The 26,964-nt window shown below is 34.2% G+C and overlaps 2 protein-coding genes across 16 annotated transcripts; both read right to left on the reverse strand.

The window, feature by feature from the left end:
• Nucleotides 1-6,861: 6,861 nt before the first annotated feature.
• On the reverse strand, nucleotides 6,862-12,512 carry LOC132053028 (uncharacterized). Of its 3 annotated transcripts, none has more exons than XM_059444810.1 (6): nucleotides 12,305-12,512; nucleotides 10,851-10,991; nucleotides 10,290-10,360; nucleotides 8,369-10,177; nucleotides 7,872-8,031; nucleotides 6,862-7,758 (listed from the first exon to the last, which is right to left on the reverse strand). In XM_059444810.1, the coding sequence occupies exons 2-6, from the start codon at nucleotides 10,981-10,983 to the stop codon at nucleotides 7,034-7,036; spliced, it is 2,898 nt and encodes a 965-aa protein (XP_059300793.1). In that variant the 5' UTR covers nucleotides 10,984-10,991; nucleotides 12,305-12,512; the 3' UTR covers nucleotides 6,862-7,033. The 3 variants fall into 3 exon arrangements, with proteins under 3 accessions (XP_059300793.1, XP_059300794.1, XP_059300795.1); XM_059444811.1 differs by having other exon boundaries at nucleotides 7,881-8,031; nucleotides 12,305-12,511; XM_059444812.1 differs by lacking the exon at nucleotides 10,851-10,991.
• Nucleotides 12,513-20,908: 8,396 nt separating this feature from the next.
• On the reverse strand, nucleotides 20,909-26,372 carry LOC132053029 (uncharacterized). 13 transcript variants are annotated; one of them, XM_059444820.1, is made up of 8 exons: nucleotides 26,188-26,372; nucleotides 24,297-24,407; nucleotides 24,029-24,160; nucleotides 23,773-23,895; nucleotides 23,585-23,674; nucleotides 22,621-22,723; nucleotides 22,486-22,516; nucleotides 20,909-22,405 (listed from the first exon to the last, which is right to left on the reverse strand). In XM_059444820.1, exons 1-8 carry the CDS (start codon nucleotides 26,288-26,290, stop codon nucleotides 21,182-21,184), a joined length of 1,917 nt encoding a protein of 638 aa, XP_059300803.1. In that variant the 5' UTR covers nucleotides 26,291-26,372; the 3' UTR covers nucleotides 20,909-21,181. The 13 variants fall into 13 exon arrangements, with proteins under 13 accessions (XP_059300803.1, XP_059300799.1, XP_059300802.1 ...); XM_059444816.1 differs by having other exon boundaries at nucleotides 22,486-22,543; XM_059444819.1 differs by having other exon boundaries at nucleotides 22,612-22,723.
• Nucleotides 26,373-26,964: the final 592 nt, after the last annotated feature.

Here is a 26,964-nt window from a genome sequence, read left to right on the forward strand (position 1 = left end):
GAATTATGAGGGTCAATAGTGTTGTTAAGGAATTTGACCTATAATTGTGTAAGAACTGTAAGGCAAGCCCCGAGCGTTGGGCGTTAGGCATGTTTAAGGCGGACAGTCGGGCGCTTAGGACGTAAGCATCCACGGGGAAACTAACACGCGCGTTTTGTCGATGCAGCTCCACAGGGGCAAGCCAAAATCGATCCCAATTGCCTTTTAAAAAACTGCTTACAATACGATTCTGAATTCATGTCATTAAAAACAAAATGCCCGAATATATCATTTTACTCGGAGAATGGCAATATAGTTAGTGGAATAACATGTCACAATTATAATTAAGGGGACAAAACATCACAATCATATCACGTGCATTTGATTAAGGAAATGTCTATATAGATTTTTCGAGTTCGTTGCATTTTTCATCCTTAATGTGTGCACCTTTTTTTAACTTGCACCTATCCTCTAATTTTTTATGATTTACACCCTAACCTAATCATTTCTTGGCAAAATCATAGAACATTTCATTTCATGAGGGACAAGATAGGAAATATTTAGTTTATAAGAGAGAGAGAGAGAGAGAATATTCTGCTCTTCCTGCTATGCAAACCTCCATGATATTTATTTTATTTCTCACTTCAGGAATAAATAAAAGAACATCCATTGATGCAGTGTGTCGTAGCTATGCAGTAGTATTGTTTTTTACTTGTCCTTCAATTTTACAATGTTAATTATATTCAAGATCATGAAATTAGAGAATTCCAAGCTACTACTATACATGTTATCTCAATCATGGGAGTATTTCTCTTTTACTTTCATATAATAACCAAATCTATTATTGACAAGTTCCTCACAATTTGCTACTTTACAGAGAATGCATCACGCATCCAGTAATGTTGAAATGAGTAAATCAAGGAAGTAGTTCATTAGTACGGACGGGTATATGTTTCTCCACTTATTTAATTTAGATATGAAGTACAAAAACAAAACTTGTAGTAAATATAATAAATAGAATTTGGTTTTAACAAAACTTATGCGAAAAGAAGCACAAGTACAGAGCTATTTTCATCGTTTAGGAATAAGCTGTCAATCTTTAAATGGTGGTTGTTTTCGATTTTCGTTTCTATAAAGGTGGAGAATCTGACTATGAGAAAATAAAGGTATATTCTGGGAATTTTTACCTTCTCTTGATTCTTATTTACAATGACTTTTTTCACCAATTTATCTGTATAACGCAGCTTGAAAAGCAACCTAGCCTGTTATTATCTCATCTAACTTTCATTGTTAGTGATCTATAGATATCAGCAACGTCATATATGGCTCTAAGCCTCTAACGAATCATCCATTCTAGTCCCCCTCCACTACTCTCTTATGAATTATACATATTTCCTATTATGTCCCTCATAAAATGAACTGTTATATGGTTTTGCCAAAAAATAAATACGTTATGGTGTAAATCATAAAAAATTAAAGGATCGGGTGCAAGTCAAAAAGAGGTGCATACATTAAGGGTGCAAAACGCAAGGAACTCAGATTTTTCTATAACTTTTTTGTGGTCACACACCATAATTAATGGTCACACACCATAATTAATGAATAGATGCTCCACTTTCCCTTTACACCCTGTGCACAAAAATAGCTTGCATTAATTTTGGTTTAGAAAAAGAAAAAAACAAAGAACCTATAACGGTAAGCTCCAACCTCTGTATAATTACTAATTAGGAAACATCTTTGGGCCAAAGGATGGACCTTGACCACTAGGATTAGGTCCGACAATCAGCAGGCCCAATAATATCACTTGACGGCCCAAACTAGGCCCACATGTTTTTTCAACCAAACATATCCTCGGTCATTTGCACTTTTGTCTCTATTTTGTGCTGGTCTTTAATATTTGTCCCTCAGACAAACAATTTTTCGTGAGAATAAGTTTATATTTTTGCATCGAATATCCCACAAATTATGCCTCGTGTCTTTAAAGAACTCATGGCCTAAGCATAAATTCGATTTTGAAGAGTAAAATTTAAAGACCAACCCATTTGAAGGGAAAACCGTGTAATTTCTTCTATTAGCTGACTACTAGGGGTGTACAAAGCAAACCGACAAACCGCACCAAACCGATAATCCGAACCAAATTGAGAAAAAAACCCGACTAGTGGTTTGGTTTGACTTGATTTGGTTTTAAAAAGAAAAACCCGAACACTATTGGTTTGGTTTGGTTTTAACTAAAAATAGTCAAACTGAATTAAACCAACCCGACATTACATTTATAAGATTCCAAACATATTTTATACATAAAATAATTTATTTATAATGTAATTTATAAATGTTTCTTTTAACTTTTTCATAGGTTTTTGTCTTTTAACATATTATTTCAAGCTTGGAATTAGAATTTTGAATGTCCAGTAAGTTTTATAGCCCAATGATATTAGTAACTCAACAAAAATCAAATCAATACTAATGCTAACAAAAGAAATTCATATATAACACTGGAATGACAATAATTTTGATATCTATTCTTTAGTTTTATATTAGTTTAGAAAGTGAAAATACATAACTTAATTTTATTTTTTTATTTAATATCTTGTCATGTAATTAATACTAATTAGCCGTACCTATTTTAGCATGACTTAATACTTTTAGATTATGATCATTTTTTACATGCCTTATAAATTGGCTGTATTTATTGTAGCACAACTTAGTACTTTTAGATTATGATCATTTTATTTTATGCAATTTCATTAATTTTTTCGTTGAATATTTTAGTACAATGTCATCTCTCATCACGTTTTGTGCTATTTTCGTAATAAATATCTTAATTAGATAGTCGTATCTTAGTAGGACTAAAGAAATATTTGAAGTACAAGTTATATGTTTTGTATGAAAACTTTATCGGAAAAAATTCGAAAAACCCGAAAAAACAGAGAAACCCCGAGGTTGAAAAACCCGACTTTTGTTGGTTTGGTTTGGTTTATAAATTTAAAAACCCGATGCAATTGGTTTGGTTTGGTCTTTAAAAAATGGGGTAACTACATGACATAACAAACATATAGTGGGTATTGACATTTAGTAGCTATAGTTTAACTTAATTACTTCTCATAGCAAACATTTGTATATTAATGACATTTAGTAACTATATATATACACACAAAGTAGAATACCCATCACACTATTCACTTCTAACCCAACCCTCCCATCTCTCTCTCCTTCTTTGTTTGTTCCGCCGCGCCACCCGCTTCTTTGGGCTCCCGGCAAAATCGATTTGCTCTATTTGAACAGAGCTAAAGAGAATATTGACACCGCCATGGCTGCAGCCATCGCCGGAGAAGTCGTCGGAGCTTACTTCTCCAGCGAACAATAGCAACAACACCAACCACAGCCATTCTTCTCCTCTTCACTGCCAACAGCAACAGCAGCAACCATCACCAGAGAAGTCGCCGGAGCTTACTTCTTCGGCGAACCACAGCAACAACACCAACCACAGCCAACTTTCAAATCTGAAGGTGACGGTGATGATGACAGAGAAAAGAAGGTGAAGGAGAAGAAGGTGTACACAGATCTGATCGGAATTTTTGACTGGAAGTTTTTTTTCAGATCTGTGTATACATACAATGTGTACATACACTGTATACATATTTTTCAGAAGTTTTTTTTCCAGATCTGTGTATACATACGGTGTATACATGGTATATAATATTTTTTGCGTTTTTCTAAAAAGATCTTTTTGTATACAAATGAATAGAGTGAATTATCGCCTGTATACAAATGAATACAATTTTATTTTTTGTATTCAATATTTTGAGTGTATTCAATTTTTTTTCGGTGTACATATATTGTATACAGTGTTTTTCGCCTGTTTTTGTTAATATTTTTGGTGTATCTATGTTGTATACGCCTGTATTTGTTGTATACATACCGAAAATATGGTGTTTGTTAATTTTTGGCAAATTTTAACTCGCTGTATACATGAATACAGCGCTGGATTCATGTATACAGCGAAAAAACAAAATTTGTATACACGCGCTTTATTGTTGATTGTTGCTACCAAATGTAATTGGTGAAACATATATATGTGGCTTGAGTTAGCAGAACTTTGTCATTTATGTAGTTTCGCTTTAAAAAATCGAAACCGGCTTGGGTTCGTATGCAATCCTACTGACCACTGAGAGACAGTCCAACAATCAGCAGGCCCAATTATATCACCTGACGGCCCAAACTAGGCCCCCCTTTTTCAAACCAAATACACCCTATTGTCCTGGTCCGGTTTCATATGAGACTGTCCGTCCATGTTCTCTCTTAATTTTATCTTTTTCATTTCTAAATAAAGATGATGTTCGGCTCAACTGAGTATATGTTATCTTTCGTTAACACATGTATCAGTTAAATTCACTCTCCAAGTTTTTGACAAATAAGGATAATTCAGCTTACCTTTGTTGCTAATCGAACTTTGGTTCCTAAATTTTGGGTCTCATCACTGACAATAGTGGAATAAATTTTTGTTGCACAAAATATTCGAATGAGTTTATGTTCTGTGCATAGAGTGCAAATGAAATTTCACACTCTCTAAATTGACTTACGACAACAGATAACTCTGTTATGAGAAAAAAAATACACTGCTATAACTAGTTAAATTGTATCTAGTGTTAAAAGGTTAATATGTGTCATATATTCTTTATCAGAGATTGTAGTTTGTATGACCCAGATATGCTTGTGCTATAGCATTTGTTGCATCCATTTAAGAGGTTAAATGTTATGCACATATATATTGGGATCTTGATAGTTTAATTGAATTAGGTGGTGTGGCAAAATTTGGGCTATATTGTACCAGCAGAGTCAGCAATTAGGTGTGATTGAAAGAAGCCATTAAACAATATAACCATAAAATCATGTGCCATTAATGCCCCTTGTGGTCCTACTCTTGATAAAACAAGTAGGTGGTCCAACAATCAAGTTTTTGCCATTTGTCTTGTTTTTTTGGGTTTTTACATAGTAATAAATTAGGTTTGTCCATATTTTGAATGGATCAAAAAAAATATACTTACATTTAGTGTTTACCCCAAATAGGCAAATGAAAGATATGTATTTTGGATATACATATTTATCACATGAGCATACATAATAAATTAGGTTTCTTCATATTTTAAAGGGATAAAAAAATATACTTACATTTGAAATTAAACTACATGCAGAGAAATACTTACCTCCGCTCAGTGCATGCATGCATCAAACCTATAAATGCATAACATGTATCTTTTCATAAGGTTATAAGTATTACCTAACTATGGTTAATTAATGCATTCTTACATCAATTTATAGTTTAACCATGATAGATTACGTAATAAACATACAGGCTCAATCAAATTCTATCAAGTAAAATGAAATATGTAATTTTAGCGAGTCAGGTGGGGATGTTGCAGCAAATTAACAATCCCCGAAAGGGACGTAATGCTAGTGAATATGACAGTTTCAAAGGACAAATTAACCTGCTGGTGTAGCACTTGCAGCGGGGGTTTTTCTTAGCTGAACTAGTTCATAAACAGTTTTAACTATTATACTGAGTCAAACGGTAGACATCTTTGTCTTTTACCATGTGGCTCCCTAGTAGTATATTGAGACATATTCTAATTACTCGAATATGGTGTTTACATCAAATTAGTTAACAATATGGCCTATAACGTCGCATATTAAAGCGAGTAATATAAGTATCATAGTTTAAGTGAGAGAAAGTTTATATGCAATTCATTGATTTGAGGCAAACATCAAGCATGAGCAGAGCTGAGGTAGAGTAGAAGGTATGAATTCAGTAGAATCTGGTAGCTTTAGTCCAAACCTTGTATACAAATTATTAATTTAGAACCAAGTAACTTAAAAGAGCTAAAATCCAAAACTCATAAGTTTCAAATCCTGAACTCTCCTCTAGTTATTTTGCTATCTCTTTTCTAACATTATTGTGCCAGGTATTTTTTCTGAGCCGAGAGTCTATCAGAAACAGTCTCTCTTCTACCTCACAAAGGTAGAAATAGGGTTTGCGTATATCCTACCCTCCCAGACCCTACTCGTGGGATCACACTGGGTTTGTTGTTGTCGTTGTTGTTGAATTCTCCTCCCTCCGGTACAGGTAACTTTTTTTCGGTATTTTGGAGTATGGTCAGCATGTGAATCTTTTGGCTTTGCTTGCACAATGACATTTTCATTTTATTAGCTGTACATGCCATGAAAATTAATGGGTAGATATTATCTTGTCGTTATTGTAGATCTTTTGCTTTCTATCTCTCTAGTTTACGGAGCTTGAAAAAGAAGAATGAATAGATGCATGGGATATTCAAAGAGTTGCGCTACCTAGTCACGAGATTTCTCCTCTAATTCTATGGTCCAGTAAAAAAATATGCTACTGAAGGAACTGATTTGGCACTTCCACCTAAGGAAGACTTCTTCAATGAACTAATAATGGCTATTGGTAACTTCTAGGCAGACAGGACAAATGAGCTCTTAAATAAGTCACATACTTTGGGGAAGGAACGTGCCAGTGATCACATTGGCTGCCCAAAATTATAAGGCAGAAAAACCAGGAATAAGAAGAAGAAGAAGAAGGAGAAGAAAAAAAAAGCATATCTTACGAAGCTTAAAACGACAAAATAAAAGAGATTCATGGGACCAATTTATGCACGCCTCGACTATTTAGTCTCTCATAGTTTTCGTTCAAGTAATTGAACGTCAAGCCACGCTCTGAAATGCATTGTGACTTGCGATTGTCGATAGCTCAAAAGCAAAATTGGGAGAACCACCAATTGATAACACAAGCTAGGTCAATTGGCAAGTGTAAAAAACTGCATTTGTGTCGGCTTACATAGTTAGACTGTACCAATGACAACTAGACCAGAATCAAAGCATGCAATGCAAAACAATTAAAGACGCAAAACATTACAGATTTGCAATATAAACAATGTTTGCAGCATTGTTGGCAAACACAATAATACAGGAGATAATGTTGTTATATAAGTAGTTTGAGACAAAAATGCCAAGGGAAACAAAAATAAGTGGAAAAAACTTATCACACTCTACCGGTAAATTCAACTACAGATTCATGCACAAGCTCTTCGAGCAGCTTCCTTTCAATTTCTGTTCCTACAATGTCTAATTCTAGTCTCAAATATTGAAGCCACCCCTTCCCCACAACCTCCTTCCTCACCATTCCATCAACCACCAGGCTGTTTATGTCCCCATCATCACCAGAGAGACATTTCACCTCACTAGAAAGCCATTCCTTCATTCGGGTCCACACCTGGTCCACCAATATCAATTTAGCTCCTTCTGGGAGATTATTGCTGACCCCACCGTAAGGTATGGCTCCCTGGCAAGTGTCCGGCCCATATCCTGCAATTTCAATCAGTGCTGCATTTACACAATCAAACACAAGTTTTCGGGTTGATCTCCTTTGTCTTCGCCTGGCCTCGTGTAGTGTATTCTTCTCGCTCAGATCAACATATTTTTCTCTTAGCGATGGATCCAAAGGGCTATCAGGCGAATGCCACATCAATAAGAATGCATCAGATTGCACTTCATCAAGGCCAGCCACCGTTAATAATGTTTGAACAAAAGAGAACAATTCTTTTTCTTCTTCCTCTGTCCGCCAAGTGGATACGGATGGTCTTACAGGAACTGAACTGGCCGTATCTACACAGGAATCGTTCCATGACAGAGTACGAGCAATTGATCCTATTGGAGGAGATTTGTCAATCAGATTGCACCTTATAGAGTCAACAGACAACTCACCACCTGTAAGATGTGATCCAAACAAAAGAAAAGGTCAAACTAGAAGTTGCACATATAGCACATATATTAAAACTTAAAAGCAAAAGGGAAACTAGAGATTTAGGTGTTTTTAGTACATGATTTACCATGATGATCTGGCTTCGTCCTGCCAGAGGATATACATGCTGGATGTTCATCCTCTTCAAATGTTGTATCCAAAACAGATATTGGACTTGGTTGGTCCTGGCTCTCACATTGGTTTTCCAAAGGCAAAGATTTTGATACAAATAGGCCAACCTGATAAAAGTACAACATAAATGAGTTTTGTATTGTTTTTGTAAGCAGACAATCTGTGAAATAGTCATATCAATCCTATTACAGTTGGTGCGATAAATTGTCCTCATACATCTTTACAGATATCAAAAAAGATATAAAAAAGGTATGTAAGAAATTGCAAGAGACGAATCAAAAGGCGTGACAGCGCCTATCACCAACTTTTCGGAGAACACAGATGATAACCATCAAATTAAATGAATGAGACAAATGGAACCAAACTGATTTCCCATAATTTGACCCATAAAACCACACTAAGGTATCACCCGGAAATGTTCTTTGAAAGAGGTAAGTACATTACCTCAGGAGAAATTTTCCCTTGCTCCCCAAACAAATTCTGGGAAACCAGTTTGTCTGGTGATCTGCGAAGATCGGCTGACAAGAACTCACGTCCCGGATCAACTTTTGCAGGACAATGTGAAGATTTAACACCAGACTGCAATTCATTGTTGGATTGCAGATGGCTCCCGCTGTCTTTGCTTGGTTTTTTGCTCCTTGAGAACAACAGACTTTTCAGTGACAATTTTGTGCTTCTTGGCTTTGTTGTCTCTTCGGGAAGGTTGGGTTTACCTGTCTCGGGACCTCGAACATCCACATTCAACTGCGTACCGAATTCAGTCGAAGATACAGGAACAGATTTAGACCTCAAGAGGTTCCTTGGTGACTCATCAGTGCCTTCATCACAATTGGAATTATTCATCAAGTTGGAATTTGAAGTTCCGGGCTCTTTTTTGCTAATCTTCTGCTCCATTCCTCCAGCATTCTTTGTGTCAGAAAGAGCAAGCATCTCACCTAATGTGCTGGACCTTCTTCGTAAATGTCTTTGTTCCGGACGACTTCCATTAGATGCCACCATTGCCCATCTCTCAGATAGTCGCTTCTTGGCTTCTCTGGAAACTGAAGATTCCGGGGAATAAGATGCACGGCTCAAGGAGGAGCAAGAATAAGGCTCAACAAATCTATTAATGTAATCCCAGGAGTGCCGAGAAACTGGTGATATGACTTCTGAATCACTGAGATTTCCTGCTACATACTCATTTTCAGACTTGTTAAATGAACTTTCATCACCAATGTAGCCATTGGAAGACACAGAAGAAAGCAAAGTTTCATCCCTTCTGTGTCCACCAAGGTTTTCTCGCATCTTCTGTGTTATGTCCATGGCCACCTCTCCTGAATCCTGAGCTTCATTATCCTCTATGTTTGCGTAGTTCATTTCAGCTTCTGATGCTCTTGGTGATGCTGAAGGTGGAGAACTTGCAGCCCTGCAGTTGTTCACCTTACTAAGGCTTGGTTTCAACACCACTATCCTCGTCGGCTGAGCGGTATTTTCATCAATATTCCAACGTGGTGCAGGAGGGGCAATCGCACAATGGCTTTCGTCGACCCCGTTTCCCTGACCCACCTGGATGGCTCTCTTCATCTCTTTTCCATGTTTGCTTACTGATTCACCAAATCTACTATTATCCACCATCTTTGTTGGTCTAAGAACAGTTATTCGTTTTGTCTCAGGAGGAGGAGGTGCGGACTTCAACTTTTGTAACTGCTGCGAAAACATTGGATTGGGTTCTTGCAGAAACTTGAGAAATAGATCTGTGTTGGAGCTTAAAACGTCCAATGCTTCTTGGAATTCCTTAGACTGGCGAAGATTTCCATCTATAGAAAGGCATTTAGCTTCAATGAACTTCTGACGAACAAAAGCTACCTTCTTGTCAATACTGGTTTCGTCGTGTCTTGTCTTTTGGGGAGATTTGCTTCTCACACAGTTTATCTTTGTGGGTTGCTGCCAAACTTCATAGACATCTTTATATTCATTATGTTCTGGACATTGATGAAATTCCTGATGCATTTCTTCCATTAAGGATCCGTCTTCATGCTGGCAATAACTGAAAGAGGAATCAGTATGACATCGGGAATGACCTCCAAAATGACTTCGTGTAGCTGAAACAGATCTTCGAGTTGGAAAAGCATCAAGGCCCATCAACTTGGCAACAACACTAGGGGGATTCTGATAAGAGTTTGTTTCCTTGGACATTTCTTGGGCTATAAGCATTTTCATTGGTGTTCCATTTGGTTTCCTGTTTGAACTGTTTCTCTTCAAATCTGAAACAATCTGCACGCACAATTATTTAAGCATTAGTATTGAAGTCAAATTCTGCAAAAACCAGCTCATCTTGCTTCCTTAATTAATAATAATATCATCTATAGATAGTGTGAAGATATACCATTTTTTCCTCTATTTGATCCTCAGAAGGATACATCCTGACAACATCCGATTGACTCCTCGAAAGAGAGCCTGCAGTAAGACGGACCAAGTCAACACAAATCCAGTTTCACGGTTAGAGGATGCAAAAACAATAGAATCAAATACTCAAATATCATCCATATGAATTTAAACTAGACCCAGCCGTTCTTGCAGGAGCTCTTTGTTTTAAGCAAAATGAGAAAAGTTCCAGATGGAGGCAGTCACAATTCATACACAGCAAACCCATGACATCCAAAATATCTTTTTTGAACTTGGTAGGCGACTAGCCTTCTGCCAACAATACTATTTATGCACCATTCCCAAGTTTGAAGAGTCAACTCCACAAAAATGTTCTAATGGCCACTCTTTATCAAAAACAAAAAAAAACAAAAAAAGGCGTAACTGGAACAAACGGTGATGTTTTTACCTACAAAACTATCATTAACCCAGAGTGTCTTGTTTATGTGGTTCTCAATAAAGGATTCAAAAGTCAAAGATGGAACGCTATAGAAAAATATATAGCAAAGAAATTCATTATCACCATGTGGTTTATCTGTAAGAAGCTTGTTTCCTGCCACCCCAGAATTTAAATCGAATAGGTTCACCATTCGTCCCAAGCATCCTGGAAAGGGTTTTCCAAGATTGCGATTTTTATCATTCTGAAACCCATTCATCTCACCACCTGAGACACACACACAATTAACCATGTAAATCCACAGTGCTGCATCCATCCTTGTCTCATAGAACATTATTATCCAAATAGTAAACAATCACACCCCAACAATTTCAATTTTCCATATGTCAAAGAAATAGGCATGTGTTCGAGTCAACAAAATATGCCTACACAGGTATTTATATCTACTCAAAAAGAGAGAAGGGAGAAAATTGCCAGAACATGGCATCATTCATGACCAAAAAAATTGCTAGATTAGATATACAGAGTATAACCATACAACATTGGAGCCATGATCAGAAGGAGAACAAATTAGGAGAAAACCAGAACATAAAGGACAAGCTTACAGATGTCATGCAGAAAACCCAGAAGAAATAAGTAAGATGATTTAATAAAGATGTTATCTACAAACTATAGCTCTAAAAAATCATAGAGAAAATCCAAAATCAGACAATTTGCCCCCTCATTCTGCTACCTCTAAATAGAGACACTTCAGATATTCATGCCAAGGATCCCAATGTGTGAAGCTACAAAAGATGCATTTTCTCAAACAACATCTTCACCGAGGAAGGAGAATTATTATAACCATTAACTAGGAACATGGAAAAGTAGCTCCGGGGTGAGGAACTACTCCTTTTTATCAAGATATTTTTTTTGGATAACCATGATGTCCGGGCCAGCTTGCGTGCACCTCAACTAATTCCATGGCTTCCCTGCCACCTCGTACCAGCAGGTAACTCCGTCCACCAAGGCTGGAACACAGATGGGAAGAAATCACCTAGTGTTTTTGTCTCTCTTTGGGATTTGAACATGAGACCTCGTGATTCTCAACGCACTTTATTGACCACTAGGTCACACCCTTGAGTGCATTTCTATCCATTATTATGGAGATATATAATATTTCCTTTTTATTAGATGGAATTTCAATGAATTGACCAAGAAGATAAATAAATGACACAAAAAAAATTAGTTTTTTTCAACAATTTGTTGCATATATTACACTCTTCAGCCCTACATTATGCAGCGAGAAAATATACAAAAGTCCAAATGTAACTTCAGATCAAACACTCAAGTAAAAAACCAGAACAAACTCATAAAAAAAAAAAACCAAAAAAAGGAACTTTTAAAAAAATAACTAACAATAACGAGTAATTCCAAGTAGTGTGAACCCTAAAAAAAAAAAGATACAGACACAAAATGGCAGATAAAAACAACAAAACATTAAAACGCTAAAATCCGATAAATAAATTTAAAAAAAAAAAAAACGAAATTACGAGAAATAGAACGAAAAAAAAAAACAAAGAGAATCTGATTCGAATTACCTTAAAAACAAAGGAGATCGAAAGAGAGTATAAAAATGGCAACTGAAAATAAAAGTGCCACGTCAGCTAAAAAGAGTTCGCCGGAAACTGAAAACTGACATTCCGGTGGGAAATTCGCCGGAAAACATTCATATGTGTCGCCGATCACGTTGAGAGTAGAGAGAGAAGAAGTGAAGTGAAAATTTTGTGGATTAATAAGAACATAAAAATAAAATAGGTATACTTCATTAGTAAATACTACAATTAAGTGACTTGACAATGAAAGATCCTTATGGTTTCGGATAATTGTATTTCGACCCCACTTTTTTTTTTTCCATCAAAAGTGGCCCCCACATAAAACGCGGCTTTGTTTATAGCCAACCATGATTTCCTAATCATACCACTTACTCTGTTTCAAATTATTTATTGCTTTTTTACTTTATAGAAATATTAATTAAAGGAGCATTTGACTAATTTTTTTATTTATATCTAAATTATAATTTCTTTTCACTAAATATTTACTCTATTTATGTGTCATCTTCATTAATGATAAAATTCTACTCACGGTAAAATGGAGAATAGATAATTAATTATGCTTTGAATTTCTAAAACGATAATTTGAGATAACTATTTTTAATAAGCACGATAAATAATTTGAGATGGAGTGAGTATTAAAAAGGTACGCCGTCAAAGGGTTGTTGAAATTTCTAAATTACACTTATTGCATGGTCATATTTTGAATTTAATGTTGTGACCAATTTCAATATTTAGGTAAGTGAATCCATCAATTTAATGCCTATGCATTGAAATTGACAAGTAGGTGTAAGTACTCCTATGCCTCCGCTTTTAGCCTGTTTGGATGAAACTTTGTTTATAAGAAATAATAAAGAAGTAAAAAAAAAATAAGTTGATGTATCAATATTTGGCTTATAGTTGTTTTAATTGGTGCATGAATTTGAAACAAATGATTAATTTTTTGGACTTATTTTTTAAGCACTAAAATGGCTTTGGGTAAAATAGGAAAAAAAGAACATAAAATAGGCAACTTATAAGCCAATCCAAACGGGCTCTTAGTATGACACACCTTTAAGAAATAATAAAAGAAGTGCACAATGTATCAATATACCCATATTAATTGGTGCATGGATTTGAAAAATAATTTGAAGTGAGTATTTAAATTAAAATATTTTTCTTTAAAATCTTTAAAAGTGACAAGTAACAGTGAAAATTTATTTTTAGAATACTGGACAAGTAAAAGTAAACAGAGTGTGCACGTGATTATAAGATAGCTTCCACATTTATTTTCGCATTTTAGAAACTTTAACTTAGTTCCAAATTTGTAATACGACAGTTAGTGACATATTAAGTAACTATTGATTTAACAACATATCTGACAGATTGAGCAATTATTACTATATGATTTTATGTGCATTTTACATGCTAATTTATATTTTTTTAAATATTTCTGACATTCAAAATTTCGGTATCATCGTAGGATTCACTCCTATACTTGAAATATTTCTCTTTCCTTTTTTTTTTTTTTTTTTTCTTAACATGAAAGTTCTATAAAATTCCATTTTACTACAGGTACAATTCAGTTGAAAAGATCCATTGTTTAATGTGAGATTATAAGGGAAGGTTTTATTCACATTTCCAATTTTGCACAAAGTTTTATCATAATAAAAATGAATATCATCAAATTATTCAAAAATTTGTCTCTTTTTTTTGGCCTCCTTCCTCTAAACTTTGTCTTTGAAGGAAATAAGATAGGATGTGTCCATTAAATTATTCAAGATCAAGAGAATCTTTAACACAAAAGAACAAAAAGATCTCCAATGCAAAGGCAACGGATCAACAGTTGTGCTACAATTATAAAAAGTAACATATTAAAGCATAGTATAAAATAATGAAAATGCATATAACAAAGTAGTTTTCTTATGATTAGTTCCATATTGATGTTTTTGGCTCATTTGTCCTTTGACTTTGACAACTCGCTTGCAAAATCTTATACATTTACTATTGATGACAGCTTTTTCAAGCATTATTATACTCCCAATTAAAGAGAAAAAGACACTTTCCTTTAAAAATCAACCAAACAAAGTGGATTTTAGGCTAATTTCCAAATGATGGTACCTTTACTTGTAGGTCCAGATAGATGAGAACCATGTAATTGGCTAAAAATCTCAAATAGGGACTTATGAGTTATTACCAAAAGGAGTACAACACAAGAGGAACCCCTATCCAACCATTGTGACACTTCTTTGCTAAGATATTATGAAATCCACTCTTCATAAAATATTAGAGATCTTAATACTTTTTGACAGCCGACTAAAAAAAATTCTTTTCGTCTAGTCGTAATAGTATATAGTCATTGTCACTTTATAATTTGTAATAAGTTTATAATCAATATGCATACTAATTATACATTGATTATGCACTATATACTAGCTAAAATGTGTCAAAAATAAAGATTAGAGTTATTTTTTTTTTTGGAGCCTCTATTGGGAATTATAGTTCTTTGTTTATGTACTTTTTAAATGTACAGTTTTTATTTCTCAATTTTGTTATCATTAACTCAATAAATACATTAATATGGGTTGTGGTGAGATGGTTGGAATCCCTCTATTCTTGTCGGAAGTGTCTCGAGTTGCCGAAAAAAAAAAAAATCTCATTAGAAAGCTGCCTCAAAAGAGCCCTGCAACATGAGATCCGGATTTAATCGGACTCTAATGCGAGCATTGGACAGCGGGTGAAAAAAAAAATCATCAAATACACTAAATTCAATATCGAATCATAATGGGTCAATTGGACTAGCAATAAGGTAAAAAGAGAAAATTCACTTATTGCACCATTGATCGGTGTAAAATGATGTCCTGAGTCCACTAAAAATTATTGCGTCGACTTCATAGAAATTTTGAAACCTTTATTCTTTGAGAAAATATATTTTTACCCTCCACTTCTTTGGTACATTTTTTTACTCTTCACACCTTTCTGAATTTATACACACTCAACTGATTACTTGAATAACTAATTATACCAGGCTTTTATCAAAGCTAGTTTGCAAGCTATAATGGACCAATTATACTTCAATAAGTAATAAGTTGGTTTATCACATACTCCCTCAGTCCCATATTAGTTGTCCACGTTACTAAGAATATTCGTTCCAAAATACTTGTCCATTTACAAAACTAAGATATAATTAATTAAAGTTTTCCAATTTTGACCTTAACATTAATTATTTTTTTAGAGTAGCCAATATTGATTAGAGTACATTTTATTGGAGAAAGATAAAGATAATATTGTAAAAGTATACTTTTATTTATGTTTTCTTAGAGGACGTGTAAATAGAAAAGTGGACAAGTAATATGGGATACAGGAAGTATAATACTACAATCATACAAATATGTGCCTAATAAGTTAACTTGGCTCTTTATTCAGGCCACCAGTTATATATTCAACCATGTATATTCCATATGGATATAATCATATAAAATATAATCATACTATAATAATGAGGATTGATTTCTTAGCTCAACTTAGCTGACTTTCGCCTTCATATTTTTTTATTCGTACCATCATTGCGCATGTTTTGTCGACTATTAGGTGCAAACTGTTCCCAATGCGATATAATAAAATATCGTTAAATGTCTTTTTTTGATTAAGTAATATAAGCTGTTAATATAAGGAACTTTTACTCCATTAATGTAATTTAATTGTTACGATATACTCCTTATTATTTAATAAGGTTTCCAATTTCTTTTTGGAGTTAAACTCAACGTTGTTCTTTTGTTTTACAATCAGTAATAATACAAGGTTCATATTTGCATAATTGTATCTAGCAAACTTAGAATGGGTCATGCAAGAAACTAATTCTTTTCCTAGATATGAGGAGAGGAAAACCAAACTACATCGGCAAATTATCTATCCTATTTTGATGGAGAATTATAATTTTTGTTTGTTCGACTGACTGATTCAAATTAACTGAACTTTGTTTCGGATATAGTGTTCAGACATAACTTGGTTGTGCAACTTACAGGTAGATTAATTTTATATATATATATATATTTTTTAATAATACATGTGAACAGATGATAGGCACCCTAGTTCATATTGTGACTTCTTAACCACTAACTGTTAACTTAGGTAAGGAAAGCCTACTGTCTATAGAATATACACGTGCAAGTGAAAACGATTGCATAGCATTAATTCTTTTCGGTTAGCTAAGTTGAACAAGTTATTAATGATTTGCCTATAGTTTCAGCTTTAATCTTTTAATGTTATATTTAATATTCTCTCATCTTTTCTGGAAAATTAGGGCTAACTAATAAGAAAGTTGTCCCTTTCTCTCGGATTTGCCGTGACTTTTTCCAAATGCAAATTAACAATTCGTATTTTCCTATTAATAATAATCCGTATTGCCGCATGCAACTAATGACGTTAAATATTCCTAAATAGATATGCAACAATCTAATGCAGCAAATGTATAATATTACTTACATCGCATCAGGTCATCCATTCCTATTAAAAAAAAATTAAGAGCATTTTGGTCCCAGTTGGGTGCTTTTCTAATTTTTATACGCACATTAGTTTGGATCAGTATGTTTTGGCAAGATTTTTTTACGTTTATGTTTGGTAAGTAAACAGAAAATATGGAATGGAGTGGCGTATGCGCGTGGGCATGGTGGGATGGAGACTATGGAATAGTGATGTTTGTTGAATGGTAGGGAGGGGACAATCAATATGAAGTTTATTCTTTGTTTTCGATACTTTTACTACGAAAGTCATTTTCTTTATTTTTAAGGAACTATTTAAAAAAAAAAATATATATTTTAAAAATATTCTGACCAATCAAACATAAAAAAATTTCCTTTCATACAAAAACACACCCTCAGTACACATGCTTATTGAAGAACTAATTAGCATAGATAATCAAACAACAAAAGGAGCCAATGGGCACAAGCTAAGGATCCTGATACTATCCAAGTGGAAAGAATCTTAGAGGTGACTATAATACCAAATATATCACTCACGGGCCTAAACAACAAGAACATACCCCAACATGAGAGTAATTGATCAGCCAACAAATGGATGAACTCAAAGATGCAAAAATTGTAATGTATATTTTTTTTTTCCTAATTTTTTTGCACCAAAAAAGAAATTCCTTTTATATGGGCTTCTCTCTTTTTATATATATTATTTTCTTTACTTAAATTTTATTTTTAAAATACAAAAAATTCTTTTTTCTTTTTTTTACCATGTAAGTACAATTTGTTATATAATCATTTAATATAAAATTATTTTATACCATAAAATTTTAAATAATATAAATTGTAAGCAAATATTATACGTTATACACATTAATGGATAATTAAAATCATTGACAGTAGAATTTATTTTAATTTCTACATAAATATTCAACTTCCATGATTATAATTGTTCCCATAAATGCTCTACTAACATACGAAGTGCAAAATGAGCATCTTTGTTCTTAATTTTTTTGTGGAGCTTTGAAACTAAAGAATTTAAAGAAGAAAATAAAATTTTTATGATTTTTCTATTGGTGATCCAAATATTCGTGAATTTATTAATAATGAATAAAAGAAGTCAATAATTTTGGTCTACCCCATACATTCAATATTTTAATGATATGGACTTAGTACTAAATTATTGTTATAATTTTCTAAATTATTATGTTGTTTAATGTTTTTTTTTAATCATTGAACATTGTTATGTTATTGATCATTGTGTTATTATTGAACATTGTGTTATAATTGTGTTATATATTCGAAATTATTATGTTATTGAACATTGTGTTATTTATTAACAACATATTATATTTTATATTTGCACTTTTCATTTTTGTGATGGTTATATTTTTTAATACAATTATAAATTATAATAAAATTAACTTACAATTTTATATAAAATAATATATACGAAAATTAATTTATAAAACTTACACTCCAACTTAAGATGTAAAATTAATATTATAAGATATTACATAAAATATTATTAGGTATATTAGGAATCTAAATGTAAAAATTAAAATTTATAATACGTTAAATTAAAAGTGTTATATAATAAAAAAAAAAAAAAATTATTAATGAATAGTAATGGTGCAAAAAATAGTGCAAGGTTGGAGCTCTAAAACACCATTTTTTACACCAAAATAGCATTTGGTGCAAAAATTGGTGCAAGGTTGGAGATGGCCTAAGAAAAGAACGATGGGCTGCATCCTTTTTCAATTCTGAAAATATTTTTACCAGTACAATTTGAATCCACCTTGTTCAAAAATTACATCTATAGTTAAAACATGACAGTATCATAAATAATTGATGAACTTATACGGAGAACAACGGATCCAGAATTTGAAATTTATGAGTTCCTATGGGTTAATTTACGATAATAATTTGGTTTACAACAAAATACTTAAAGATATTTAGTGGATCTTTTTTAATAATCATGGCGCTTACTTCAAAGCTTATTTTAGGCTAACTAATTACCCTTGAATGTTTCTCATTAGGTATTTTATGTATATATTTTCTTAATAATCATATATCCATACTACAAAAAAACTATCAATATTTCCATATACTCCTACGACTTTCTAAAAAACGTTACTCAGTGAACCCATAAATGGTTCTTAATACATATAAGAAAACTACCCTTGAATGCTCATTAAATGGTTCTTAATACATATATGAGGAAACCTAGAACATGAACCTTATCTCTTATGGAGAACATGATCTCTTATACCCACTTATAATTTGAATAAAAAAGAAATGCCCCTAGGAAGATCTCATATATTAAATTTTACAAATCTCCTGTAAATTTTTTTGTTAAAATGATATATGTAATGCAAACCAAAACTCCGGAGATAATATTTAAGCAAGTCTCTCCTTCTTCGAATGACGTAATAGAAACAAAAGACATGACTAAGTTTATAAAATAAAATAAAAACTCAAAAAATGGAAAAGCTAAAAACACCTTTTGATGCACTGCTAGAAGCTGAATAAAGATTCGAATAAAAGAGCTCATTTTTAAGAATAGTACGTAAAAAGGTCGGCTTCATGTTCACATGCTTTAAGCTAGCCAATAGGATTAATACTGACTAAAGAAATGTTTAGGCATACCGATAGTGATAGGAGACATTTTGAGAAATATTCTATAGAAGCCAAGAAACAAAATGAATAAGAGCTGGTGTGTTCGACAAAAGGGATAGACAGACATAGTAAAAGGTGGCCACAGTAAGATTCGACAGATGTTAACACATCTTTTTTGTCTATATTCTCCACAAAGCTGCTCGTGTTAGTACATTCTTTTTGTATTATTCCTCGTAGTAATTGACACTTCACTGTTGACCTCCAGCTTTTGAAAGGAAAACGAACAAAAAGCACATTGCATGATAATATCACACTTGACAATTTCAAGCAAAGACAAAAAGGATTTTGAGATTGAAAGGTCACACAACTTTGAAAAGGTGTATATTCAAATTGGAAGGCTTCTAACCATTTTTTTTGTAATCGTGGTGTTTGGGCATCGATTGATTTTACTGGGTACCTACTATTTCCCATTAGAATCACGGCTAATTCCACGGGGTACCTGCTACCTCCTACTAGTACCGGGTCACTTTGTCTACTGAGGCTTGGACAAAACACATATGGAAAGAATTCACCTAATGTTTTTGCCTCCTTGAAATATAAATCTGAGACCTTATGGTTCCAATACACTTTATTGACCAATTGGTCACCTTTAGCTACCTGTACAAAATTATCATTAGGAACCTCCAACCCTCCAAATTGGATAACATCACTAAGAACTTTTACGACCCAGGCATGATAATTCAAGACATTTGACTATTCTATTATTATATACTAGTACCCCACATAAGGAGTCAGGAACAAGAATTTCAAGCTAAGACCAAAATGGTTTTGAGAACTTAAAGAGGACAACTGATTGTATGAAATGGTATAGAATCAAATTGGAGGTATCATAACAGTTTTCCTATAAAAACAGGTTGTACTGTTATGAGAATCGCCAACCCTCTAAATTTGGATATAGTTACTTGTAACTTTCGCTATCCTTGCCTTTCCAACTAAACATGTGGTATGCAGTGTCACATTCTATGGTAAAAGAAACTAATGGACTCTTGCAGCAATGTTGTCCGGAAAGTGCCATCAGCAAATACAAAATATACTAGAAATGTTTTTTTTAATAATCGAGAAATCCCCGAGGTCTAATATCACATGGTAAAGACTTGGTGGATAATGGACCTGCCCCTCTACCCTTCTCCACTAAAACACCAGGCTTTTGTCTGTGGCAGGTTTCAAACCCGTAATATGCGCCTTACTCACACATCATTTGTTGCGCTTTTACCACTAGATCGAAATCTTGAGGGTGAATGTATAGATACCTATGAGACATCTTGTTACTTGGTGAATGAAACCTAGAATAACAAAAGACCAGAACTACTCAATTTTTCTATTTGCAACTTAAAAAACGATGTACTACTACAGGCCCTGCTACATACCTTAATTTTGGGAATTGCCTGTTTCCATACAGCAGTTTGCTGGAGAGCCAGGCAAGTCATTTGTTACCATTAAGCACTGCGTATCTGGCGTTGAATGCTTCCAGAAAATGGTGACTTGCACATAGTAGATTAATGTCATGCTAGAGCAAGAAACGCCCAGAAATGAACAATGTTTTCCTTTGTGGAACTCCATTCTATTGGAAAAGAAGAAGTCTATTTGGTTTTGAACTAAATGTATTTACATGGTCCTGAATCTCAAGCACAACATAAGTATAACAGGGCCATATGTCAGACGATCACGGAGAAGAACATACCTTTACTGGGATAAGGGGCAACCTTACAATCCCATCCTATTATTATAGGATCCGTCAGATGTATATCCATTCATCAGAATGATCAGGAGAAATTTCTTCAACAGATGTAATCCAGCTTGCATTATCAAGTAATAGAGATCCACCACTTGCTTTGTCACATGCTACTTCAGAGTTGCAAGAGAACCAGACGTCAGAGTTGAGTGCCTGTTCAACTGATTGAGGAGCAATATCTCTTGGGTTTGAACCATACAAGCTGTTTTTGATCTCCTCTTGTGTTAGACCAATTGCATCTTCTCTATGAGGCAGTCTTAGAGCATGATAAGTAGATAAACCCCTCTGCAACGGGGAACTGGTTGCTGAAAAGAACTTCCAGCCGAAAGTATCCAAGGCCATTGGCAAGAAGGCATCAGAATCACAATGATTCTTCTCATGATGACTTAGATAGGGGACGATTTCATTGCCAATTTCAAATTGATTCTCAGGATTACGACCTTCCAGAGGATCTTGCTCTGAGTTACATAGCAAGGGTAGATCAAACTGGTCCATTCTTGCAACTTCATATTCCTCATGTTCAAGAATCGTTCCAAAATCCATGGAGCAGACATCAGTTGGGAAGAGTTTCTGCTGAAATTTTGTTGAACAAAAATATGGCAGCGCATCAGAATATCCAGAGTTCGCAAATAAAGAGGATGAACACAATGCCAGCGCATCAAGCGTCTTTTCTGTACTCTGCTGGTAATCAATGTGCCGTGAGGTGGCTATTGGTGAACACAATTTATTCCCTCCGATTGTAGTAATAGCTAATACAGGATCATTTTTCTCCTCATTGAAATCCCAATCTAAGAACAAGTTTTGTGCTCCTCTACTTACAGGTATATTTGCACTATGAAGTCTATCCGGTAGGAAATGATCAGCAAGCCCATGCCGGTCAAAGGATAATGAAGGCAATGAATCACTCTGATCCCACAAACTTATAGTTATTTTGTTATTTGAAATTTGACTATTATCTAAAACTTTGTAGTGCAAACCAGTTTCCAAGTCATAGTCAATGAGATTAACGGCAGAAGTGAAGTTATCCAACTCTAGGGGAACTCTCTTCTTTGGCCTACCAAAGAAATTACTGGGACAGCAATCTCTCTGGCTCATCTTATATTCTGGTACTGTAACATCTTCTATGTGCCTTGAATGAGGTCGTGTCTTTGCATGATCTGGCTTAGCATATGCAAGTGAGCTAGCACTTGCATTTTTCCCTTTCCTGAACTGTGAATCCCAGAGATCCTGAAATTTCAAGTATCAGAAGTCAAGAAAAAGAAAAGAATTTAAACTTATATAGTTCCTGAAAAAGATAGAGATCATACTTCATCCTCCTTCCTTCCATGGAACAGCCGGCTGAGAAGTGCAGAAACCAAATCAAACCTGGAAACCTATGTCAACTTGAGATGGAACTAGTTTATCAAGACACAAAAGCAACTGAAAACATTAACCTGGTTGACCTTTCAGAATTGAGTTTCTCGACGTCAAGAAACAGTTTATTTGCCCGCTCACATAGTTTCTGCCTCTTTGCAGCAAAAATCCCATTACCAGAGTTTTGGCTCCCTATGAATGATAAGGAAGAAATAAATGTCTCTGAACAAATGTATATGTCTAAGTCTAATCATATGCACTGTTAACTGCTAAAAATGAAGCACCTTAACCAGTTGGCTGAGTTAATTGCTAACACAACAAAAGAACACAGACAAAACAAGATACAGATATGATTTGCCACCTTATAAAAACAATGGAACACATATTCAAACAGACAAGGTTCTCATTCTTGTTTCATCATGGCTAAGAAAGCCTCCTCTTGGGGTCTTTCTAGTGTCCAAAGCTATGGCCATAAGAGTGATAATATAAGGAATCACTTGGGAGATTGACCTTAATCTAGCTCAAACGACTTAAAAGATTATGTTGAAAGTTTTATTGGACATTAGCTTTCAGAGTTTTCTCCAAGCACAGGCGCCAACCCCTTCCTGGACTCCTAAAAGAAAAATGAAACAAAATTGGGAAGAAAGCCTGTAATGCTGATACAATGTACAAGTTGCGATGCTTCTGCATCCACTATTATAGAGAATGTACAGCATTGATATTTACCTCTGTTTCAAACACTAAAATAACTTCATGATAAGGAGCATTCAGAGTTGCAACACTAAGATTAAGGAAGGTCTCAATGTGAAGGATCCAGTAACATCATTCACTAGTGCTTTGTCTTCCTTATTTTCTTGGATAAATATAAATGCTAACTAATGAAGCAGCCATTCTAGTTCTTCCCATATCCATCTCACAAGTTGATATTTATCCATGGAAAGGGAGAGGTGATGGATGATAGAGTAATTATGCATTCAGTATCCTAAGTGAAGAATCATTGTTTAAGAGAGTATTGAATGCCTGATTGAAAATAACCTAAATTATTTGATGGACCTGCAAGGGGTGACAGCCTCAAATTTGAATCTACAGGAGTCACTGCAGTAGGGAGTGAAAAAGACTTAAGTTTTGCCTCCTTAGATATGCCTGCATTTCGGTGTACCATGATGATCATCAAAATTAATAATTGACCAAACAGAGTCAAGATGCTATATTACTTGTACGTAGTATAATCTGCTTCCTACCTATGACACCATCAACAGGTGAAAAGGACTGGCATTCATTAGTCTGATATTCTTTTTCTACTTGAATTGGGATTTTAAGGTCCTTATCCGGGCACTGCGGCACGTTGTATGTTCTCGGTCTGTCTGCATATTCGGCATAATTAGTTAAATCTTTCAAATAAAGGTGGTTTCTAAATAAAATAAACGCAAACTGAATTTGCTTAAAGCTTTTGAGGAACCAGAAAGTTTGCTAGTTAGAAATCAAAATGCAACCCACCTGAGATGCAATTACTAGGTTGAGTGATCTTTGATAGATTACTCCCTCTGTGGAGAAGATCTGAATTACTATGGCCAATATCCTTTTTCAACTTCTTGAAGAAAGCATACTCTGAAGTTTTGGGCATATCGGCTGCCCTAACAATACTATCAGTTCTTAAATAATTTAGAGGGATATAGATGAGACAGTTAACATTTTCTGAAATCATAAAATGATTGGGACATAGGTAATTAAAAAGAGGAGTGCTCAAAAAGAAGAAAAATCTTACATCTGGGGTTGCAAGCTGTCTGATATTTTTTGGATAATGCAACTCTTCCAACATTTGGAAGAGGATCTGCTTTGTTATCTGGGGACCTGGCCTTTTTGGCGTTGCTCAAATCTAACAATAAAAAATGCTACAAACTTTATTTTATAACAGGGGGACAAAGGGTGGCACTGGTCTACTTTAAAGCACAAAATTTTAACACGACAATAAATGAGATAGAGGAAAAAGTGGCCAAACAAATCAAATCAAAATGCAAGAAATATGAAGCCAAAAAATATCTTATATAAACATAATGAACTAATGACAAATCCACTGTAAGTCCAGATCTCTCCATTTAATCCAAAAGCAAAACTCATATGAAGTAGGGTGTCACTGTGTCAGTATCTGATACTTGCCAGGATCTCAAATAATTCAGGTTCATACCATCTTTACGGCTAGTAAAATGCCGTTGCCATGAAACACACAAACATAAAAAAATGGCAAACAAGAGACTTCATGAATAAGGGGGAGGTTTTAAATCTAGCCCCTCGTTTGCTTACATTAGGACTTTGACCATTTGATAACTAAGCAGAGAAATATTGCTGTAATCACCTCCAAATTCATTTTATTCAATATTCATCTGGTTTGGCAGTGGAAATAAACTATTTTGTTTTTAGAGCTTATGAATGAAATGAGCTTCAAGGCACATTTTTAATGCTATAAGAAGTAAGATACCAAAGCTTAAATGCTACAATGTTGCTATTGCTGTTGTAATAGATAAGATACCAAAACAAACAAATGAAAGAAAAAGAAAATGAAACAACTAGGTGAAGTTATGCAATATGACATACACATGCCAATACACCATTGTTTAACAACAGCTATGACCAATTAATCCAAAAGAAAAACACATGATCCTGAAAAAGGGGATAATGGGTGCTGATATAAGCCAAGGAACTCAAATCGTTCATGTTCATAGCATCATGATGGGTTCCGCTTAACATATCGCTGCTGATAAGAAGCCTATCAATTATGAAAATGCAAGCGAAAGACTGCACAAATAAGGGAAAAGGTAGAATCTAAGACCTCCTTCGTTCATGGTTGGACTACGATCTTTTGAGCTAGCCTTGAGTTAAACAGGTAAAATTGAAAACTTCAATCTGACTCGTCCAAAGTCATTATGTTCAATATGTGTAAGCTAATTTGTGATTGCAAATCTCCCAGAAGTGACTAAATCCACAAAGCCCACCTCGCACTAGTCAACAACTTTTAGGAACTTTTACACATAATAAAGTTGGCCTAAGACAACTTAACTTATTACTCCCTCTGTCCCAATTTACGTGATGCTTTTCGCTTCCCCAGATTCAAAGTGCATGAACTTTAACCAATATTTTAAGATGTATCTTTTCGCCAAATTGATATGAGAAAAGTTGTAATAAATAGTACTGATCATGTAGTTTTCAAATATATAAATTTTAATCTTAAATAATTGAGTTAATCTAATCCAATTTAACTTCAAAGTTTAGTCAAATTGACTCACGAAAAGATAAAAGTATCACAAATATTGGGACGGGGAGTATTACTGTTGCAATTTATGCACAGAGACTTCAGGATTTCAAGTCGATGAATGCAGAATGCCAGAAGACTAGTCACTTTTTTTGTGACAATAAGTTCAGACTTAGTATAAGTATATATTTAAGTATATATATATAACATTCGAATCAAGGCAACAAATGTATTGCATACGCATTCCATTTTACAATCAATGTCAAATTGTAAACAAGTAGCTGAAAAAATTATCTAGGAGCCAACACAAATATAAATTTCGATGATAATTTAAAAAAAAAAAAAAACTGTGAATTTTAAGTGATTATCGGCTGGAAATGAAATTAAGTTCGAAAGTAATCGTCAATACCGAATCGATCATCATTTAGGACCTGAGGTTGAGTGAAAGCTCCAATTGAAGAGGTTAGGGTTTTTGGTAGACGTTTATTAGCAGATTTGAATCTTCGCTTCATTACGTTATGGTGATTGTTGACTTGAAAGTTTAATTTTGTGAAACCTAAATGCAGTGATTGATCAAGCTTTTCAAATTTGAACCCCTTTGATTTATGTATTTTAGGCGCCAAAGCGGTTTTCTGGAGGTGGTCTTTAAAATTTTTCAAATTTGAACCCCTTTCAATTATGAAGAAGAGGGGAAGGTATTTTAGGCGCCAAAGCGGTTCAATTTGCGCGGTTGGGCTTGTGGATTGGACTTGATTCTCCAAGAGTCTAACCATTTTTTTTTTTTTTAGTTATGGATCCACTTTATTGTCCTTCATTTGGGGTGGTCTTTAATTTTACTCCTTCAAACTTTCTTCATCTTTTTTAAGTTTTACGCTCTTCCATGTAAGCACAATCACGTCGTGAAATATATTTTGTGAGTTGAAACACCATAAATTTTCGTTGACTCTTTCGGGATTACCTAATAATTGCAAGAAAGTTCGAATCAAGCTTTTTCCAAAGCGGAAAAGAAGTATACGCACTTGCTCCAGATTCTCCAAGAACCAATAATTTGTCTAACCATCCAAATGCGACCATGTTAAATGTCAAATCCTACTTTTTGACATAGTAGGCGTGGATCCACTTTATCCATAAACTTTTATGCAGGACCGCATAACTACAAGGAATTATCCAAGATACTTACGCGTGG

The sequence above is a fragment of the Lycium ferocissimum genome, chromosome 4 (assembly GCF_029784015.1).
Source record: "Lycium ferocissimum isolate CSIRO_LF1 chromosome 4, AGI_CSIRO_Lferr_CH_V1, whole genome shotgun sequence".
NCBI lineage: Eukaryota > Viridiplantae > Streptophyta > Magnoliopsida > Solanales > Solanaceae > Lycium > Lycium ferocissimum.

What these genes read in the sequence shown, in the direction of transcription:
- LOC132053028 (XM_059444810.1), bottom strand. Translation starts at nt 10,983, where the DNA reads ATGAATGGGTTTCAGAATGATAAAAATCGCAATCTTGGAAAACCCTTT. An exon ending in ATCAAATAGAGGAAAAAATG is followed by an intron (nt 10,178 to 10,289) that starts GTATATCTTCAC and finishes TTGTGCGTGCAG; the next exon opens with ATTGTTTCAGATTTGAAGAG. An exon ending in AAGGGAAAATTTCTCCTGAG is followed by an intron (nt 8,032 to 8,368) that starts GTAATGTACTTA and finishes TACTTTTATCAG; the next exon opens with GTTGGCCTATTTGTATCAAA.
- LOC132053029 (XM_059444813.1), bottom strand. Translation starts at nt 26,290, where the DNA reads ATGAAGCGAAGATTCAAATCTGCTAATAAACGTCTACCAAAAACCCTA. An exon ending in CCTAAATGATGATCGATTCG is followed by an intron (nt 24,408 to 26,187) that starts GTATTGACGATT and finishes TTTTATTGTTAG; the next exon opens with ATTTGAGCAACGCCAAAAAG. An exon ending in ACCTGTTGATGGTGTCATAG is followed by an intron (nt 23,675 to 23,772) that starts GTAGGAAGCAGA and finishes ACCGAAATGCAG; the next exon opens with GCATATCTAAGGAGGCAAAA.